Source organism: Haliaeetus albicilla, chromosome 18 (assembly GCF_947461875.1).
Source record: "Haliaeetus albicilla chromosome 18, bHalAlb1.1, whole genome shotgun sequence".
Taxonomy (NCBI): domain Eukaryota; kingdom Metazoa; phylum Chordata; class Aves; order Accipitriformes; family Accipitridae; genus Haliaeetus; species Haliaeetus albicilla.
In genome coordinates this window covers 27,323,683-27,339,331 of record NC_091500.1, presented here as the reverse complement: position 1 = coordinate 27,339,331, position 15,649 = coordinate 27,323,683, and the positions used below count along the sequence as shown (strand labels likewise).

Sequence of the window (15,649 nt, the reverse complement as noted above, 5' to 3'; positions counted from 1 at the left end):
ATAATAATTCTGGATAACTTATTATTAACTTAGCAAATAATAACTGTTACACTTTTCTAAAGAGACATTATTCTCTATCCTTTCCCATTTAGTTCAGAATTACATCGCTGTGGTTTATATGTGAAATGATGTTTTTTCACAGTCACGTTGAAAGCTAGTTTCCTATTTCTTTCCTAATGTCCTCCCTGTTTATAATAATGCAGCAGTTGAAACTGACCTGCAGGAAGAAAGCAGTACCTGCTTAACACTACTGTAGACATAAAATGTTTTTATAGATTAAGTCTTACTGGAGTTTGCTGGGCTCAACTCAAGTCCGTTAGTAAAATAAACAGAGAACTTAATACACTAGGAGGATATATTAAGTTATGTTCCTGCTTTCCTACCATAAACATGAAGCCTGGGGAACTGACTTTTCCTTTAACATGGTCATAACAGAGGTTATCAAAATAATTGCAAAGGCCTTATAAGAAGAAATCTAAAAGGATAGCTTTTTTAGATGGCAATAAGTGCGTGGAGAGTTTAGTATTTAACAGGTTTTAATTCTGGCTCCTGCCTTTTCCAGTGCTTTTGCTTTAAGAGCTAGACTCAGCCAAAGCAGGTGAGAGTTTTCTTCAGAGTAGAACTACTAGATTAACAAGGTTTTAGTAAAGATTTTTTCATCTATTTGATGAAAAGTGGTTTTACTTCTATTGATTAAGATGTTAAAAAGCTTGAAAGCATTTGAGATGATGGGACAAACATGTGCTGTAACTGAGCATGGTCTCACTTCTTCAAGTCCTAGTTAGGGAGAATTTTCCCAGGGAGGGGGTTACAAGAGCAGTTCTTAGCTGTCAGAATTACTCCTCAATAGCAGGTATCTGGGTTTGCAGCTGCTGTTTTGTGGAATGTATTAGGGTTAAGGTTGCTCTGTGCTAATTTTAAAATGCTCTGTCATATCTTTTGTGTGTTAACATATTGCTTCTCCATAGGGTGACCCTGGGCAGCCTGGGAATCATGGTTATCCTGGTCAGCCTGGTCCAGATGGTAAGCCTGTGAGTACTAAAAACTTAGTCCTATATTGTAAATGCAAAACTAACAGGAGAAAAACATGTACCACTGATACCAGATTTTCAAATTTAGATGATTTTGTCTCCGTTCTTTGAAACTGTGAATGTAACAATTCTATGAATATGTTAATCATATTATTTTCGTTTCAAGCCAAAATATTGTAAAAATGATAGCATGAGTTAAGCGCTGTTGTAAAGCAGAGAACAGGCTATGAGTGCTCCTGTTGGTCTTTGCATCAGTTTGCAGCAGTTAAGTTATCACCTTCTGACCTTCAATCTTTACTGCTTAAGAATGTTTGGATTAGAAAGCACTTTAGGGCAGCTAAAATCCTGTCCATTTTGTGTTAGGGATTGCTTCTCATGTTTAAACTTGGTTCATTTAATTTCTTTTTAGGCTGCCTCAAGTAGTGCATCAAAATATGTAGACAGGCATGTACAATGTTAAAAATATAGATGTTTTGCCGTTCTAAACATTATGTGTTAAAACATACATCATAAAAATACCTGTATTTTTCTCTCACCCTAGATTTTACTTTTCAAGCTGGCATTCCATTAGTATGGATGGTAAAGACTGGAAGAAAGTAGATGAATAACGTATGTCCCTAAAATAAAAATGACAGATTTGGCAATGGCTTGTTTGGTCTTCATGGTTAACATTTTTTATTGTTACTATTACTATAAAATGGTAATAAAAGCAAATAAATATATTAAAAATAGCCTAAGGTTTCATTAAAAAAATATATTAGATCTCTGAATCTAATTTGAAGCCTCTAAGATATTGACAGCCAAGCTTCTCTGTTGAGTAAGGTTTTATTAAGAGCCTGCAGTCTCTGTATCACCAAAGTGGTGGTGTGCACATGCCTATGGTGTGTGAAGAGAAGTCAGGCCAAAAGGTGGGAGACTTGACCACCCATGTTTCTTTTCTAAGAATGTGGCCTCTGATGTTGCTTACTATTCATTAGAAGCTATTTTATTTATATTAAAAAAAAAAGCAGTAGGAAAAGGTAAAAGACAGTTGGGAGCATTAAAAATAATTTGCTTCTGTAAAGAGAATAATTTCTCTGCTTGGATGCCAAAAGCAGGAAAAGAAAAGTGCTTGCACATACTAGAAATTGTTAATTCATTGTAACTTTCCATTCTTATTGTGAGGACTGAATTTTATGGTTGAGTCCTTACATTGTAGTGTTATTTTGAAATCTCCATGGTGAAGTAGAAGAGAAGGTAAGCATCATGTCTTGAAATCCACAGAAAATACAATTAGGGAGGAGTCCCAAATGCTATTGGGAATGAAAATATAATAAGATGTCCCAAAACATTAGAAAAAATAAGTGGATGAGTGCAGAGAAGACAAAATCATTTATGAAAGAAAAATTGGGTTATGGACTAGGGATCTAATAGTCTCTGGGTTTGGTTGAGACTTAGAAGGGATATTAAGTTATTTTGGGCCATTTTGGTCCACACTTGACACACTAGAGAGATTTCAGAGAAGAGCAACAAAGGGCTGGATTGGAACTTTTAAATTCACTCTTTTAGTAATTTTTCTGTCCTGTAGAAAGATTACTGATGTTATTGTAACTAATCACAAGTATTTCCCAAATCTGCCCTTGCGTATCAGTTTTAGTACCTCTAGCATGTTAATCCTACTAAAGAGGCACTACCCACCAACTTCAATGGCTTCATAAAAACATCTAACATTCTAGTTTTGTTAAGAATTTTTAATACTAGTAATACATAGCATTTCTCTGTCAGCTAAAGATGGAAACAGTGAAATTGATACTTACTTGGAAGTGTGTATGCTGTAAGGGTAATAAATATTACCAGTTACAAAGAGAAAACTCCATGCTACACATTATAAAAAGTTCACATTTCTATTTTGTTGCTTAGTTACATGTTGGCTTTTTCTTAGGGATAGCAGCTAGTTCATTTAACTCTGGTGATTCCTTTTAGAAGCTGAGTTAGTGTGATAGGAAAAAAATAGGCACTGAAAACAAGAAATTCAATTGTTTCTAAAAATTGAAAATTCCTCTGTTTTAAAATATGGGACTTGAAACCTGGCCATGGTAGCCCTGATGGCCCAGGAGAGCAGTAAGTACATGAATTTTTCAGTAGTTCCACAAGCAAAGATTCTCATTTTTCCTGTGATACAAAAACATTTTTAAACTTCTCCTTTTGTCTTAGGCAGCTTTTGATAGCTATTATCTTCAAAGTCTTTTGGAACTAGAAATACAGAAAACAATCTGAATTGAAAGTGTGCCATGGTTTAACCCCAGCCAGCAACTAAGCACCACACAGCTGCTCACTCCCCTCCCCCCGCCCCCAGTGGGATGGGGGAGAAAATCAGGAAAAGAAGTACAACTCGTGGGTTGAGATAAGAACAGAATAGAACAGAAAAGAAGAAACTAATAATGATAATGATAACACTAATAAAATGACAGCAGTAATAATAAAAGGATTGGAATATACAAATGATGCGCAGTGCAATTGCTCACCACCCGCTGATCAACGCCCAGTTAATCCCTGAGCGGTGATCTCCCACCCTCACCCCCCCCCCAGTTCCTATACTAGATGTGACATCACATGGTATGGAATACCCCGTTGGCCAGTTTGGGTCAGCTGCCTTGGCTGTGTTCCGTCCCAACTTCTTGTGCTCCTCCAGCTTTCTTGCTGGCTGGGCATGAGAAGCTGAAAAAATCCTTGACTTTAGACTAAAAACTACTTAGCAACAACTGAAAACATCAGTGTTATCAACATTCTTCTCATACTGAACCCAAAACATAGCGCTGTACCAGCTACTAGGAAGACAATTAACTCTGTCCCAGCCGAAACCAGGACAAAGTGTCAGTACTATAAAATACTACCTTGTAGTTCCAGACCATCATGAAAATAGAGGTTTTAAAACAGGAATGGGTGGAATCTGAGCTGGGGAAGTGTGATCTAATCAGAATGACTTTTCGGTTGATTATTGATGGTGCTTAAACGTCTGAAGAGCAGTCCTGTTCTTCTGTACAAAGACAGTTCTACAAACTGTCTCAACCCAGAGTTGCATGGGAGAATGTGTCCATCACAGTTTGACCATGCTGATGGCTAGAAGTAGACTTGCAGTATGGATAAGCGTAGCAGAGCTGTCTTTAATCCAGCTAACTCCAATGTTGTGAAAAATAAAGTGATATTGTATGAGCTTTAGTGAAGCCAGACTGGACTGGATATTGGTAGGGAACTGTCAGTTTCCTTTCTGTCTTTTAAAAAATAGATTTAAGCCTTTATTTCTGAAGTGTCCACTTAGCTGCAGCAGTATTGTTTTAGAAACAATTTGTTATGACTTTTTCATAGTTTTATTAACAGGTTTCCAATTCAATGCTATATATCTTCCCATAAGCACTGAAATTTGTAACAGTGTGAATCATGAAGGAAAAATAAATTGATACTGTAGTCTTTCTGTAATTTTATAATCTGGCAGTTATGTTTTTTTCCTGCAAGTGAGTCATAACGTGCATAGATGGACATTCTCTGAACATAAAAAAGTTTATCAAAAACATCTCAGACAATTAGAAGACAACCAGAACGCCCCACTAAAGGAGAAATTTTACCATTTTGCTGAATTGAAGTTCATGTTATTTGAAGTGCTTACAGTTAATTCCTATAGCTTTATTAACTAATTTTTTTGAAATACCAGCTGTAGCTTTTTGCACTTGTTCTTTGCAAGGACATAATTGCAAACCTATTAGATCATCTGCAGCTCTGGCCAGTACATTATTGTTCCTTACCATAGATTCTTGAGTGCTTTCCAGGCTAGCTTTTAGCCATGAACGATGGGAGACCCTTTAGATACACTGTGCAGGAAAACAGATTCCTCTCTCTGTCTTTTTGTTTCTGTTTTACTTATTTATTTGCTAATACGACTTGCACGTTTTCTGTGCTGTCAGTGATTTTCCTTGTTTGAGATAACTTTGCTCATATGAATCTTTCTAGCTGTATCCCCTGGGGAACTCTGAAAAGCAAGCTCTTAATTCAGACAGCACAACAGGCTTACAGGTAGTTGTGTAGTCAGTGTTGTTTAATCAAATGGCTCTTGCATGAAAAGCTTTTCCTGGAAAGTCAGTCTTTTCTGTTCCCAAACACATTTTTATGTTCTTCTCTAAAGTTATTCCAGCATGCCTATCTGGTATTCATTTTCTTGGAACAGTATAACTGGTCAACAAATTGTTTCTTCATCTGAGAAAGGTTTTAGGCATGCATTTATATTACTATATGTAACTGATTTTTAAAGTAAACATCAAAGAAAATTTAGTTTGTTGTTTGTGGGCTGGCTAGATTGTTGTAAGATAGTTTTAGTCCAGAAAAATTCAAAACAATTCCTGTGAATATCTTCAATGTTACCAGAAAATAATTATTCACCTGGTGTTACACAGTAAAATTGTTTGCTGTAATATTTGGGGAAGTGAACATAAGCTTGACTCATTATCAGTCATTCTTTAATTATTTTTTTAAATAGTTTTGTTTATATGTTTTTGTTTTTTCCATTTATTTGCCACCTCTATTTATTTTCCATACTCTGATACATACAGAAAAGGTCAGTTGAAGTAGCTGGAGAAAAGCACAAAAGTGAGAAGCATAATAAGTAATGAAAATACATTTTTTTCAATCAAAAATGTCATTGAGGACCTGAAATGATTAAATTGTCTTGTCAGGAGAAATAGCACTGGTAAATGAGCACAAGGGTAAAAATAGTATTTGAATCTCAACTGGAACTCATTTTAATGGACATTATTCATCAGAAAGAAGCAGATGGAGTGCTTGCTGGCCCTGAGAATGCTCAGCAGCCTGACTGTGTGGTCACAAAGCCATTTTTTATTCCAAAGGGTATTTTATATGTACTGGGGAAAAATTCAAGTTAAGGGGAAAAGTAAATGAACAGAATCTATGCAGTGATCAGTTGTGTTTAATACAGGTGATAGGTTATCGGTCTGCTGAGAGAAATGAAAAAATACACTTATTTGTCAATTCTGAACTTTGAAGTGCACAGCTGGCAAATCTGGACAATTTTCCAGTATTCCATCTGGTTTCATTCCTGAAAGTTTGGAACCATTTGCCTTGTCTTTACTGTGTCCACAAGCAATAAGCAGCTTAAAGGTGAGACTGACTTTACTGATGTACCTAGATACAGAGTTCATAAGGTATCAAAAGCCTCACATAGTAAGTAATTTTTGACCATTCCAATATTTACATTTCCAAATGACCATTTCCAAAACTATACAACATTATTACAGCTGTACTACCTAGAGTTTAATAATATTTGGTGACCAACTGAAGGCCAAATCTTTCATGATGAACTTAGTATAATGGCAATGGCCAGCTATTTCAGCAGTACTTTTGGAATAAAAATGGGTAGTAGTTTCATGTATACATAGGATTACCTGTGCTATTGGATTGTTTGCCTGGGGATTTAGGTTGATATAAACTCTGCAGCTACTTTTCTCGCAAAACTTTCACAGACATAGTTGGTAATTCAGCTGTAAAATGCTTCTCTCAATTCCAGAAAGATACATATTCCTCAGTAATACTGTGACCTTGTTATTCTTAGAGAAAATAAGTTTGCTCCATTCTGACTAATACAGTCATGTAATGGCTTCACTGAGACCTACTACGTTGAAATCAGGGTGATGCCTGATGCTGACTTGTGTTGCATACAGCTGTACATTTCAGACAAAAGACCATATGACTATCTTCAGCAGTGGCCAAGGGCAGATGATAAGGATGAACATCTATGCAGCAAGCAGGAAGTTATACTCCCTTGGTACATCATCCCATCTTCCACAATTCTGAAGCTCGGGAACTTTTAAAGCTGGATTTATGACCTTTTATTTAATAATCTTGATGGATTTTTTTTTCCTTTGTGGTATTTGAACCCAGAACATCATGCTCAGGTAAAATATATTGCTAGTGGTCCTGAACTATGGAAGCCTTGGCAGATGACACAGTAGCCAATGGAAGGAAGCGTAATCAGATGGAGGAATAATTAAACAGGCTAAAACAAAATGAAGGAAAAAAAAAAGCAACAGACAAGGCAACGAAAACTCTTTTCTGTACTTTTCCCATAATAATGTTCATGTGTTTACAAATCTTTGATCAGGAGTCACCCCCAAATTTATGTTGGAGGGTAAAAGCTGCATTTTGTTACCTTTGTGATCTAATGCTGGATCTGTCCTTCATTTTCATGTTTTGGTATGTATAGACAGAGGGGCTTCACTGCAGAGACAGTTCTGGTAGCCTACAGAAGCAGGTGCCATGAGAAGTCCCTCTACAGGGCCGTGCTTATTTAACAGAGGGAGGAGAGAGGAGATGACAGTTGTTGTGAGCTCCTGAGTTACCACTGCTTAAGAAAGTCCCAGAGAAAGGAGTAAGGCACAGGCTTCAAACCGACCTGCTAGAGAGGGCCACCTGACTGATCCACGTGTCCGAAGGGGAAGGAAAAAGAGAAGCAGTAGGCAGATGAGTACAGGCATAGTGAGGTGTTAGAGAAGGTTGTTTGAGGAAGGGATGGGAAAAAAAGCTCCTTGAGAAAAGGAGGGGGAAGGACCTGAGGCAAAAACATTAGATGATAACTTCTCAGAAAAAGGCTAAACCACTTAATTCGAATACCTCAAGTACTTTCTAAGATTTCTCTTGCCTTGCAGAATTTTAGTTACTGATATTCCCAGTGATGGAGAATGTCATAGCATGACTGCAGATTTGAGTGTGGGCATGGATACATGCTTGAATAGCTAGTAGAATTTCTGTGCTTTAAGATAGAATGTATTTTATGAAAAGGGTTTGAAAACTTCTAATGCTTTAGATAATTGTGCTTTAAATGTACTAAATATTTACCACAAGAGACTTCCACAAGAGGTCCACAGACCTCTCTGTCAGGATGTTTTTCTAACATCAAGTTAAATTTTTCTTTTGCAGTTGAATTCCATTATGCTTAGTTACATCACCCTAAATAGTTCTGTTTACTTAGTGTTTACAGTCCTTAAATATCTTTTGACTGTTACTGTTGATCCTTGGTTATTTCCTAGCCAAATTGAGCTTGTTTACTTCTCCCTCGTCTTTCCCAAGCAGTCCTGTTGTCATGCCTTTGTCATTTATGTTGTTCAGTGACTTCAAAAGCTTTTCAGTAAGGAAGCGTGCAGTGCAGTTGTCATTGCCTTAACAGTGCATCCTCTATTTTTAATTTATACTTGTCTGATGTGATATACCCATGAATGCTGTCTGAACTTTTGTCCTTTAGGCATGCAAGTGCATTGAAGATATACTTCTGAGGTTTACTCTGCTATTGCACCTAAAAGTTCTTTGGAATTAATACTTGTCATATGTCCTTCTTGCTCAATTTTTTCCCTTACAGGTAAACTACTTTTCATTTTCCAGCAAGGCTCTTAATTCACTGATGATGACAGTATTGCTAATTTGTCTGTGTCCTTTATGTAAGTTCTTTGGCCTAAGAAGTCTGTTCAACTTTTTCCCTTTAAAATTATTTGTAGATTATTGCCATTTTCTTTAAATTCCAAAGTTACATTTTATCTGTGATTTTTTTAAATACCCAGCCATCTGGTACAAAACTAAGCATCTCAGTATCTTGCTGTTTATCACTTTGCCATTACAGATTTTCAGGCACCATAAATTTATCAGTACTGTTCCCACCCACAACAAATTGAGAGGGAGATTTTTTTATAATCCTGATTGCAGTTGCACTGATGTAAAATAATGAATGAGAATGTAAACAAGGTGCTGTGGAGTAGTGCTGATTGACAACATTGATGAAACATCAGTGGGATTCAGTTTAAGACACCTACATTTAGGGTTTACATGTGTACAGAGACGCTGGGTGTCTAAACTCCCATATTAGTCAACAGATGTTTAACTAATATACCCCAAGAGGTATGGGATTCTTATGCTGTAAGGTATTTTGTCTTGCCCACACTGCTGTTTCAAAAGGATAAATGAATCCCAAATATTTTGTGCCACTATCTTCTAACGCTGCTTGTGTGTCTAGGGAATCTCAAAAGGCAGGAGCTGCCTACGTTTAGGCAACTGGATTCAAAACTGAGCATCAAACTCAGAGTTAGCTATAATACTTTTCACACCATTTGTGTGTTTTCTGAAAAGTTCATGAGAGAAGACCAAGTCCAAATAAAAAGAATTCTTTTTGGTGGGAAATTTAGTGCTTCCACCTTATCTGAAAGTGAACCTTCAGTCCTGAACTTGTCTGTGTCAATTGAAATGGGAATTTTCACTTCTGTCCCTTTTACATAAAATGTCACCTACGGGACAGCTGTTCTTCAAGCACATATATGTATGTCACACATGTATTCCTACTGAGAGCTTTGAGGTTAGGGAAAGAGGACCTGAACTGACTTTAGTGCAAAAAAATTGTAGGCGTTAGCATACGGTTTGATGATCTGTACTGCAAAAGGGGTAGTGATACAAAGACATGCTCAGTTTTTATGAAGGCCAGTTTTCGTAATTTATAGAAGGTGTTTTTAACTTGTCCACATTGCTACATTATTTGTACTAGACAGTGATTCTCATTTTTGTGACTTTCTGTGAATTTCCTTTTGAATCTTCTCTGTCTGGCTTTTCATTAAACAAACACACTGACAATGTGTTTGATTTGCTTTGAAATCACATTACAAGATCTAGCTCTGAGCTAAATATGCAGTTTTGTAAGCTGAAGACTCTTCTGCAATCCTCCATTCATCTCATGAATTGTGAAATTCAGTTCAGCCAGGAAATTGTCCTCCTCTACTTCTTCCCCTACTCAGTTAGAAGGAGAAGGAAGGGAAATTGCATTTGAGGGATCTAAAATGTGAAATAAAGTTTTATTTATATAGAATTATATCCTACAGGAACTCATGCAAACTTTTTGCTTTTTTTGGAGAAGAAATAAAAGGATAAACTTTTAAAGATATTTTTTGGCTTGGTGAATTGTTTCAGCTACCCAGGATGCCTATAAGCAATCTGGGGATGCTACACCATTTACAGTTAAAACTGATTTTGCTAGAACTGTCTTGAGCACTAAGACTGAAATGCTTGATAAAAGATCCATGTATGACAGAGACCTAGAATTCTGTTTACTTCTGTACTAAATGTTGCCAGCTGGCTCATCGGGCATCTGCTCAAATGTCTTTTGGGAAGAGGGCACAGCAAGTACTTTCTTGTATCTAACCCAGCAAATAATTTTAGCTCTGTTTATTATTCCCAGGAAGCTCTGACTGTTTTAAAGAAGAAATCAGACATACACTTGCCTGCCTTGTATTGAAAAGGTTCTATTAGCTCCTTTTTACCAGTGTGGAAATCCCCCCATTAAATTTTATGCTAAATTTTGAAGACTGAAACTCATTAAGAGATAGGATTATTAGTCCTTTCAGTTCAAATCAAGATCAAATTCTGGGTATTTGAAATTGGATAGTGCATTTTATGGGATTTATCAAACTGAGTTTGGGCTGCCTGTTGAAAAGTCAGAGCCAAATAGCCTCAGAGTTTTAGAGGACAATTTCTCTTCTTGTTTTCTATATTTCTAAAAAAACCCACCATTTTGTAGCTCATTTTGTCCATTGGAATGATGTGTTTTTAATGGAGCTAGGTAAAATTCCTGTTCTTCAGTTACTTGCCTCTGTTAAAGGATTCTTCTAAAGCACTTGTTAATTTGAATAAAAATTGGGTATCTTTGCTGTACTTGTAGAACCCAATCTACCAAAACACCTCAGGCCTATATTTTGGGTTCTGTAAAAGTTCTCTTGTTCCACCAATGTTGATTTCTAGTAAAGCATTCCTGAAATTCTCTTTTCAAATTATGTATTATTTAGTATTTCTTTTCGTAGTCCCAGTCATTCAAATTATTTTTTTTATTTGCATAGCCTGTTATATACCTTCAGGTTTGTAGCTAAGTGCTTCGCATTGAGAATGGAATATTATAAATAATATTATAAAACTAGCTGCATAATGTATTAGAACATGTCTTGTTTGTTAAAGCTTATTCCTGTAGCTGGAAATAAGCCTTTAAAAGTCCTGGCATTTTTCAGCTATTTTTCTTGAGAGAGAGGAAAAAACAGCCTCTACCTATGTGGGTTAATTTGTTCTTTTTTTCTTCCCAATGGGGAATAAAACAATATGTTTGTTACATTCTCATGAAACAATTCTAGAATAACGGATTTTAGCATAAGGTCTGGAGGCTGCAAGCTTCAGATGCAGAGATGAAAGCTTCTGAAAGCTGACGTCTAAATCTTAAATGTATGATTGTGATAGCAGTTACTAAAATTTGTGACTTAAAATGACAGGGTTGTGACAACAGTTCTCTAGTAACCAGGAGGATTGTTTTTTCCTGAAATGGGTGTTTGGAAATTTGTAAATATAACTTACGAAGAGTCACAAGTCTTGGTTTCTTTTCTGAAGGGATATCAGGGATCAGCAGGAACTCCAGGTATCCCAGGAACTCCAGGCGTTCAAGTAAGTTTCTGTTTCATTCCTACAATTTGAAAATCTGAGGCAAATCCCACCAACTCTCTCCTAATATTCATTGTTTGTCATTGAGAGTTGAGGTGTGGAGATTGAAAAGGGCTCAAGGAATGGCATGAAGTCCGGGGCCATCCTTGGGTGAATTGCTTTGGAACTCACACGGCTTTGGGCCTTGTAGTAGGCTGAAAATGAGACTGCAAATCTAATTGCTGGAGCAGGTCTTAGCTGGGGCTTAGACATTTTCATCCTGATCCAGGAGTCAATCAGTAACAGCGATCTGAAGCCTTGTCATGGTGGTTGATTACCCACAATTCACATGTCCAAAAGAAGGTTTCAGATAAAGCCAGGGTGGATGGAGGAGAATTCTTTTTCTTTCTTCTTTGTATTAATTTAGTAGCCCTTACTGGGACAGTTATTGGAAACTAGTGCTGTATTCAACTTGTGCCATGATCCAGTCTGGCTGGATAGTCAAGGATTTATTAATTTGTTGAATTAAATATCTGAGTGCATGCTGGGGCCAAGAGTGAGCCTGCAACATGGCATATTGTGAAGGCTGTCAGATGGACATCTGGAAGGAAGGGAACGTCTCTGGACTAGTACGGACTGTGTGATGTCCTTTTTTTCTGGGGTGGTCCTTGGTTAGAGCAAAGAATTGTTTTGGTGTTCCCCAGTCATGTGTTATGATAGTGTGCCATATTCATACATGCTGGATACCTTTCATGCTTGGTTCTGCTTTTGTATTCAGTTACCGAAATGTTGTGATCAGCCAGCTGACACATCAGTCCCTGGGTCACATTGTATTACATTTCTGTGTCTCATTCTGTATCGGATTGTATTAATATTTGAGCTGGTTTTCATTTTTTCTCTCTTAGGGACCACGTGGCTTACCAGGTATCAAAGGAGAGCCAGGGAAAGATGGGGCTAAGGTAAAAATAAAAAAAAGTGTAATAAGTAAAAAGATTTTACTCTTACCATTTATCATTTTTGGTTGTACAGTTAAGAGTATCAATATTTTCATACGAGGCTTCTGTGAGAATTGTTTACTAAAAAGCTAATAAAGAACAAATAAGAATCCTAAATTTAGAATGTTACTTCAGTTCTGAATCTGGTCAGCTTTATTCAATAAAGTTTATATAGGCTTTAGCACTGCCAGTAACACCTTTATTGCACTGAATAATTTATATTTAGAAAGCATATCTAAATATGGGTACCTGGAAGCACAGTACGAACATCTGCCAGAATCGTTTCTTTCTATCTCTTTTCACCCTTTTTCTCTTTAAGTGAGCACCCAGATGAGCTAGGTAGGAATTTTTGCATGGCACTTTTTATCAGAGAACACTGACTAATTGAAACCAAAGGTTTTTGTGGAAAAATTCTAGCTGGGATAGCCAGTAGATTAGAGCTGCAGACAGATGTGGAAGCTTATATATAACTCCCTTCTGGTAATCAGGATAAATTTGAATCTGGATCTGCTGTATATGCAGTGAATAAACTAGCCATTGGCTATTGGCAAGTCTCACTGATATGTAAATATCTGTGTCTACCCTTCTCTCACACTTTTGCCCTGTGTTTTTAGAAGAGTTCTAAGTTCATTGTGATAAAAATCTGTTTTGGTTTATTAAAACTTCAAAGCTTTTTTTGTGAAACACACACTTGTTTTCCAAACAGATTTTACTGTAGAATTTCCTTCTTCTAAAGTTCCCAATATTAAAAGCATGTCCTTAAATTCATTACTGTTCAGCAGAATTCTTAAATGCATTATTAGAGCTGAAAAATGTGCTTAAGTGTTCTGTGCTTTAGGCATCTTAATCTAATTGCTCTTAGATGTTAATCTAATTGATCAGTCAGTATTGGGCCATGTGCAGAAAGTAAGATACTGATGATGAAAAACTATTCTCCTGGCAGTGCAGGGTTGTGACAGATAGAATATTTCCTAAAGCTCAGTCCAGCCTTGTTTAAAATGTGCCAAGAAATAGGGCTTCCACCACTGTTCTGGAAAACTTCTTCCATTGTAAAATAAGTCTTGCCATGAGAATTTTTTTCCTGATGATTCATTCCAAATTTTCATCTCTTAATTTCATCCCATTACTTGTAAAGTTTCTGTAGCAACTAATTTAAAACTGTTTCCATTGCCAAGTGTTTTAGTTTATCCAATAATTGAATCACCACTTCTGAGCAGAAATCAAGGCTCCATTCTTTTTTGTTAAGAAGTAATGGATGGATGAAGTGTTTATTTTATAAGCTTTGCTGATTTTTTGAACTCCCTTCTATTGCCTTTTTTCAATACTTATTTGTTGAGAGATATTTTGATAGCATTAACCCACAAGCTATCATTCCTGTGGTCATGTTCTTGTCTTCTGTGAATATGTGACAGATCTCTCCAAATCTGCTTAGATATGAATGGTTTTGATAAATACCACTGAGGTATTTTTTCTTTTACCCTTTGTCTTAGAAATTGCAATATTGTATAAAATAGCTTCCTGAGCATAATTTACTATTCCTTCATTACGACTGAAATAAATTAAACAAATTGAAATATATAGCTCAATATAAAGTTAGATATTAACAGAGAGAAGACATTGTGATTGTCCAGAAATGATTTGGTGATTGGCTCTTTGTCCTGAGTGAAGTAGATCCTGTCTACTGGAACAAGCCACTAAGCTTGTTTCTATTGTTTCAAGTCAGGTAGTGCCAAGTTATAATTTAGCCTTTTCTTGTAACTGTTCAAGGGAACTCACAGACAAATTGTCAGGTCAATATCTTCTGTATCAGTAGCAAAAGTTCTGGAATTCCTGATATCTGACACCTGCGAGGACAATAAAAAGAACCGATGTTTTGGCTTGTGTTTTCAATTGCCAAGTGCTTTCACCTAAGTGGATTCTTTCTTCCACTGAAATAAGAAATCATTTTTCAAAGTGTGAAAGTTGTTTTATCAGTGTATTTTGGTTTAATTTTGTTTATTTTTTAGAGAAAGTACTTAATACCTTATTTTTTAATACTTCACTCATCCAGAGTAAGCTGATGAGAAATTTGATAAGCTTGGTAGGTCTTTGATATTTGCAGTAAGAGGTAGGAGCAAAGCCATCCCAGATTTAGGGAATTTCCTTATTCTTCGGGAACTGGGAATGGATGGAAGAGTAATCACAGCTCCTGCAGAGATATTCAAAGCTCTTTTCAAAGATGTTTCTCCTCTTGCCAAAGCTAAATTGCTACTTTTGAACCTCCATAAACTTTATTGAGAGATTACATTAAAATTTTTTGTAAAAAAATCAGTGATTATTTAATTTTTTTCTTTTATGTATTGAATCTTGTTTGAAGATCAGCAAACTCTCATCAGTCAGCGTACTAATGTTATGTAGTTGATATGGTGATATATAACATCTTTCCACTATTTGTTATCATTGAGAATATGAATGTTATTATAATATACTACTACTATTTTAGACATAAGGATTTAAAATATGTTTGCTCTTTTAGGGTGACCGTGGGCTACCGGGTTTTCCTGGATTACATGGGATGCCAGCAGCAAAGGTTGAAAATAAATATTTCTTGTTACAATATTCATGTGTTTCAGCTTGCTCTATAGTTTAATTTAAAGGAAAAATAAGTTTATATACAATAGGATATCAGTTCATTTGATGAACTACATAAAATGAATTAGATATGATGCTGAAATTGAAGGAAGATACATGCCATAGGACTTCATTACATACATATCAAGCAATGGAAACCACCTGTGTTTTTTCATTTTTATTCTGTTCTATGGGATTCTATATTAATTACTTTGAACTTTGATTTTACTACTACTTAGAACCTTCTTCATCACAAAGAACATGTCAAAAAAATAAAAATAGTTATACAATTTTCTTGAAATCATTCAATTTGAGTGATAGCATTTTGAAGGATAGTTCTGGTCTAAACCAATGAGTTTATTTCACATTTATGTTCCCGAAAACATCATCAACCATATTTTTTGCTCTTTTGTGTTAGTACTCAACTGAATTTACTTCTTAGTTTTTCCAAATTTGTGTTTTAAACTTTTCAAATAAAGTCTTCAGAAGAGTGCAGCACTTTTCAAAGAGCTGAATTTTCACTTAGGTACCTACCTATAT

The 15,649-nt window shown here is 36.0% G+C and overlaps 1 protein-coding gene across 1 annotated transcript in view; it reads left to right on the top strand.

The window, feature by feature from the left end:
- COL21A1 (collagen type XXI alpha 1 chain) overlaps positions 1–15,649 on the top strand; it is a 115,104-nt gene that overhangs the window by 46,600 nt on the left and 52,855 nt on the right. The window contains exons 10-13 of the mRNA XM_069805984.1: positions 969–1,031; positions 11,475–11,528; positions 12,410–12,463; positions 15,015–15,068. Of these exons, the coding sequence (XP_069662085.1) occupies positions 969–1,031; positions 11,475–11,528; positions 12,410–12,463; positions 15,015–15,068 (225 nt within the window). The remainder of the gene's footprint in view (positions 1–968; positions 1,032–11,474; positions 11,529–12,409; positions 12,464–15,014; positions 15,069–15,649) is intronic.